The sequence below is a fragment of the Stegodyphus dumicola genome, chromosome 3, assembly GCF_044657685.1.
Source record: "Stegodyphus dumicola isolate Sdum_Otavi_A_Nest chromosome 3, ASM4465768v1".
In the NCBI taxonomy this organism is placed as follows: Eukaryota; Metazoa; Arthropoda; class Arachnida; order Araneae; family Eresidae; genus Stegodyphus; species Stegodyphus dumicola.
The window spans coordinates 158663188-158669187 of NC_140770.1; the positions used below are offsets into that span (position 1 = coordinate 158663188).

Here is a 6000-nt window from a genome sequence, read left to right on the forward strand (position 1 = left end):
GGGGTGGCTGGGTTACTGGCTGCACTCGTTTGGGGAGATACGGGGCCCCTTCTTTTGAGCTATGGGGACACTTGTGTCCGGGTGGGCTGAAGGGAGCCTCCAATTCTTACAATTCTTACTGCGTAGAGTCGGCCTAGGATCGGCAATGGCATGTAATCGACATTGGCGTAGATAAGGCTTGTTATCAGCATTGACAAATAATTTAAGAAAATTTCATTTTAAATAATTATTTTTTGGGGTATCTGCCCAGGATGGACATCAGCGTAGAACTCATGCTGGTTTAGAATGAACACCGGCATGGGATAGTAACCGGTTTTGAGCTGCCGGGCCGGCAGAGAAGCGGTCAGTCCATCCTATCAATGCCGTGATCCTATTAATGCTTTGATCTTATGTCGTGACGGGATTCCTGCAGCCATTAGCGCCCACAGCAAATTCCTTGAGACAAATCTAGCGAGAGAAAAAGTTTAACGTTAATGATGAGTTTTTCTTAATAACGATGCGAAACAGAAATATATATAATAAATATTTTAGCATATTCATTTTCTTCATTTTGGATATAATTTATTGCCACCTACAGTTTTTAATCATGAAATAATATCGCAAAATATTCAATTCCTTTTCAGCTTCTTTATGCTGCTGTAATGAGTTATTAAAATACAATTTCGTAAAAGACGAGAAACAAATAATTGATCATTCCGTATCGAAGTAGGGGAGATAAGAAATTTTCTATTACTCTTGTCAGATGTTTATGATATTGGTAATATGATTTAATAAAAATGAAGGAAAAAAGAAGTACTGCTCTCCATTTAATAATTTCCTAAAATAAATACTTTAACGTTATATAATTCATTAAATACGATAAATTCATTACGAAAAATTGATAAATTCATTATAAAAGAATGGAATAAGTTCTTCATATTTTTGGCATGATTATAATAACATTTCTTCATTTCCTGTTCGTATTTCTATAACAATAAACGACATTTTATTAGACTGATTTAAATATTTGTATCTCAAATTGTAAATATATTTGCCATTTCGGAGGAGGATACATGAGAAATCAACCAAGCCATTGCCGGGGTTACATCCACTTATCTTTCACGACTAGCAAGAAGCGTGAGACCAGTCGACCATGAGCAAATGGGGGTGAATTTTTGACCGAATTACTGTATGTCCGGCGTACATAGCCAGGACATCGCTTTCAGCGGACTGTTTCGGCTAGAAAACCTCCTATTTATACCAACTGTGGAAGAAACTCATTTCTCAGAAAAGTTTCTTCTGGCGTCATGCACCGCTAGATGTGATAACCAAGTATTTGGAAGCACGTCGGAACAACAATCGAAAGGTCCAAAGTTTGAGTCCCGGTGACAGCATCATTGATTTTTTTATGTTTCCCGCCCCGAAAACTTTACCCTCTCTTGTTGTTTGACACTCGTTTTATTATTTATGATTTCTTTATGTCTTCAAACCTTAAATATATTTTGGTCCTCTCTGAAACAACAAAGGAACCAAAACTGTGGATACAGAATATATCTTCAATACTGGAAATTAATTTTGTATGAAATCATAAATTTCCTGCCTTCTCTTCTTTATTGGATATCTTCTGGATCAAGGAGTTTGCATTTCCATTTTACTTGAAATCTGAAGGAATGTTTATCTGAAATAATTGGAGTTCATGGAATTTTCAGAATTTCTTTTGGATAAATATATTACTCCAAATCTTTCGCACAATTGAAAAAAAAACTGTTGTAAATTTTTACAAATATTTTCTTTTATTTATTCGTAATTTAGGTTTTATATACTTTTGTGGTATTATGTATTGTTTTTATTTATTTATTTAGAACACTTTATGTAATTATTTAATCTTACATGTTTGTTTTATCGCATGTGTAGTAACCACTTTTGTTTGTATGCGTATGTTTTGTGTATTATGCTATAAGGTTAGGGTTATTATTTAAATTAATTAATTATTTATAATTTCAGCCCTTATTGTTAATTCTCCTTTCCGTTTTCTCACCAGAATTGTAAATGAGTTAGAGAGCATTTAAACTGAGGTTTTTGCTAGTATGACAGAGCGTGTTTCTGTACCTCTTTGGTCGTGTTTGTAATTATTCGGCCTTATTTGCTGCCGATATTTGAATTTGATACGCCGGCTAGAGTATTTGGCCAGCTTAGATTTAATTTAACTACGTAGTCCTTGAGCACCAGTCTACGTTTTAAATTTTGAATTTGGCTGTTATTTTGTTGCAAGGTGTGATTGATTCTGTTAGCACGAGAACGTGCATTTTATGTTCAAAGACTGTGTTTAAATAAAAAGATTTACTTAAAACCTTTCCATGATTCTGCAGTTCATTTCAGACACAGCGAAAATTCGCTTTATATTTATGAAGTGTTTGGAACTAGTTTATGTTCCTGAAAGAAGCCAAACTCTACAGTAATGTAGATTGTGAAATTCTGAATAGATCAACGTTTGAATTGTAAATATAGCTTAATGAGAATCAGAGATATTAAACCCAATTGCCGAATTTTTATCAATTTAAGGACATTCTGCAATTTCCCAGAAAATGCATTTTCGAAGGTCTAGATGCTTGTTTTCTCGAAAATAAGATACTACGTTTTGAAACTCATTTATTATTAATTTTTTAATTAAAAATTACAATTATATTTCCCTCCCCTTTTCCATTTTAGAAAGTTTTGAGTGCCTTAAAGCCCGCTGAAAATTGGGGACCGAGTGATCCAGTGCACAATGCTGATTGGAGGGCAATGAAAATGGCTGCACGCAAAGACAAAATTCCGGTGAATTTTGCATCAACTGTATCTGCTGCATATCAAAACCAGTCGTACAAGGAAGATGTATTTTGAAATCATCTGAATGCAGATTTTAGATATATTGAAGTTTACAATCTTACTATGTTTTATACTTATTAAATGACTTAATGGAACATCGCATTTTTTATTTCGTTTCATTGTTTTAATGACAGTATCATGTGCCTTATATTATTTCTGTGATATAGCAGTTTTTGTACGAATTCAAAGAATGCAGATAGTTTTCAATAAAATATGGAGACGAATTTGAGAAACTGTATTTTATTTAAGATTGTACAGAGCTCCCAAGAATTATCTTTGCAATTTAAAGTTTTGATGCATTAGATTCTAAGCTGTACACAGAAGACGCCGCTTAATGCGATTACGGTTAATGTTATCATTCGGATATTTTATTTAAGATTAAAACAGAGCTCCCAAGAATTATCTTTGCAATTTAAAGTTTTGATGCATTAGATTCTTAGCTGTATACAGAAGACGCCGTTTAACGCGATTGCGGTTAATGTTATCATTCTGATATTTTATTTAAGATTGTACAGAGCTCCCAAGAATTGTTTTTACAATTTAAAGTTTTAATGCATTAGATACTAAATCTGTATACAGAAGACGCCGCTTAATGCGATTACGGTTAATGTTATCATTCGGATATTTTATTTAAGATTGTACAGAGCTCCCAAGAATTATCTTTGCAATTTAAAGTTTTGATGCATTTGATTCTAATCTGTATACAGAAGACGCCGTTTAACGCGATTGCGGTTAATGTTATCATTCTGATATTTTATTTAAGATTGTACAGAGCTCCCAAGAATTGTTTTTACAATTTAAAGTTTTAATGCATTAGATTCTAAAGCTGTATACATAAGACGCCGCTTAATTCGACTGCGGATAATGTTATCATTCGGATATTTTATTTAAGGTTGTACAGAGCTCCCAAGAATTATCTTTGCAATTTAAAGTTTTAATGCATTAGATTCTAAGCTGTATACAGAAGACGCCGTTTAACGCGATTGTTATCAGAATGATAACTTTAATGTTATCATTCTGATATTTTATTTAAGATTGTACAAGTGACAAGTGACGGAGGACGTGACCACCACCCCTTACTATTAAGTTAATTAGCATAGTGTCACGCCCGCCCTTATCTTGAGTATGACCCGTGATGCCTCATGGGTGGCTCGCACCGCGCGCCCAACCCAACGCCTGGACCGTCCGGTTGGTAGTTCTACGAATCTAATGCCACCGGGTTGACGCTCATTCTTACTGCCCAGGTCCAGTATTCATTGAATAACCAAATAGTTAAGTAGTACTTGGCCGAACTGGGCTGAAATATATTTGCTTGTAACATACAATTTCCGAATTGGTGCATGCCTGTGTACAGATATTACAAATTACATACCTGTGTGTGTGCACCTTACATTTTTGTACATAATACATTTCGATGCTTGTTAACAGTCACATGCTCATGAGAGTACAAATTACATAATACATTTAGATACTTGTAGCTGACACATGAGTATGATATTACAAATTACAATTAAATACATGACATGTTGGTATGCTTGTTACAGACAAATGGGCATGAGAAATGCTTTTGTTGGCTGTCAGTGTGCTAGCATGTGCATAGTTTTACCCGGAGTTATGCTGCTGAATATCTGAGATTATTACTTAATTTTTTTTTCCGGTGATTGATACCTTGAGGTATCGCTCTCAGTGTAGGCGAATATTGTCTTTGCTGGGTGCGTTTTGCACAGACCATTTCATGTTAGATATTCATTAATGGGTTACACTTGGCATATTTCAGTGCCCATGTCCATTAGCTTTTTTATGATCTTTACTATAGCCTTGCTGTGATAGTTGTGCTTAATTAGGAACCTTCTAAAGGCCTGCTCGTTGTTCTGCGGGTACGGAAAGTGCATTCCTTCTGTAAGCGGGCACTGATACAAATAGTGTTCTGCTGTGCCCAATTCACCGCAGCTGCATTGTTCTGAGTTTGATATTCCAAATCTCGCAAAGTAAGCAGGAAAGGGCCCATGCCCTGTAATATAGTATACCATTTGCGGCCGTGTCATTATGAATTCAGAGTCTACTTTGGGCAGCAGTGCATGGGCTCGGCGGCCGGTGTCCGGATTGTCCCACGCCGTCTGCCATAGTAAGTGAGTTGCATCTCTCAATTTCCATTTGAGGTAGGACACTGGCTGCGGTATTTCTATCTGTGCGGCCTCCATGTTCTCGGCGGCTTCCTTAGCTAATCTATCAGCTGTCTCATTGCCGGAGTTTCCGACATGAGCTCTCGTCCATTCCAATGTTATTCTCATTTCTTGGTTTCGACGTAAGTTTTCCTGTATACCCTCTATGATTGGGGAGCTGTGGGCGGGATTGAGGACAGCATGCAGGGTTGATTGACTGTCCGTAATGACACGACTGCAGGGGCGTTCCCGATGTATAATATCTTGTATTGCGTTACTGATGGCAGTGGCCTCGCTTTGGAATACGCTGTTCTGCGCTGTTAGGTGCCCCTTCCATAGATTGACAATATTATCGCCTTGGAATGCCACATATGCGCAGCCGACCCTTTCATCGATCTTGGAGCCGTCTGTATAGTAAGTATATGCGGCTTTAGCGGATCTTAGATTCTGCCGAAAGTTGACGTGTACTCCAGTGCCATGCTGCGCGGGATGCGTGTCAAGGCGATTGAGGGACTGCTCTATTTCGTCTGCCGTAAATGTTTCCTCACCGTATTGTACTACCTGCCCCAGCTGTCTGATGGATTGATATACTACTTCCTTCTCGACACTAATGTGTAGAGGTAGCAGGCCTGCCAGGACTGTCAGCGCATTGGTTGGCGACGTTCTAAAAGCCCTCGTTATGTTTAACAGGAATGGCCTTTGAAGACTCTGCAGGTGCTTCACCTTTCTCCCTTGCATCGGTAAGGCCCAGACAGCTGCACCATACGTCACGATCTTTTCTGTGACAGTTGAGTATAATATCTTAAGTATGTGAGGGTTGATTCCCCAACGATAACCCTTCATCATTTTAAGCTGCTGTGCTATGCTGGCGGTGCGTTTTTTTAACGAGAGCACATGTGGCATCCAGTTGAGCTTATCATCAAATATAATTCCTAGATATTTTAGTTCTCGCTTGATGGCGAGACGCTCCCTTTTTCGGTATTAATAACAC

General features: G+C 37.5%; 1 protein-coding gene across 3 annotated transcripts in view; it reads left to right on the forward strand.

Moving 5' to 3' along the window:
- Positions 1-3080, forward strand: part of LOC118202686 (sodium-dependent nutrient amino acid transporter 1-like) — a 166262-nt gene extending 163182 nt beyond the window's left edge. For all 3 annotated transcript variants that reach the window (XM_035374862.2, XM_035374864.2, XM_035374863.2), the window contains one exon: positions 2689-3080. In XM_035374862.2, coding sequence (XP_035230753.1) covers positions 2689-2862 — 174 coding nt within the window. In that variant the 3' untranslated portion in view covers positions 2863-3080. The remainder of the gene's footprint in view (positions 1-2688) is intronic.
- Positions 3081-6000: the final 2920 nt, after the last annotated feature.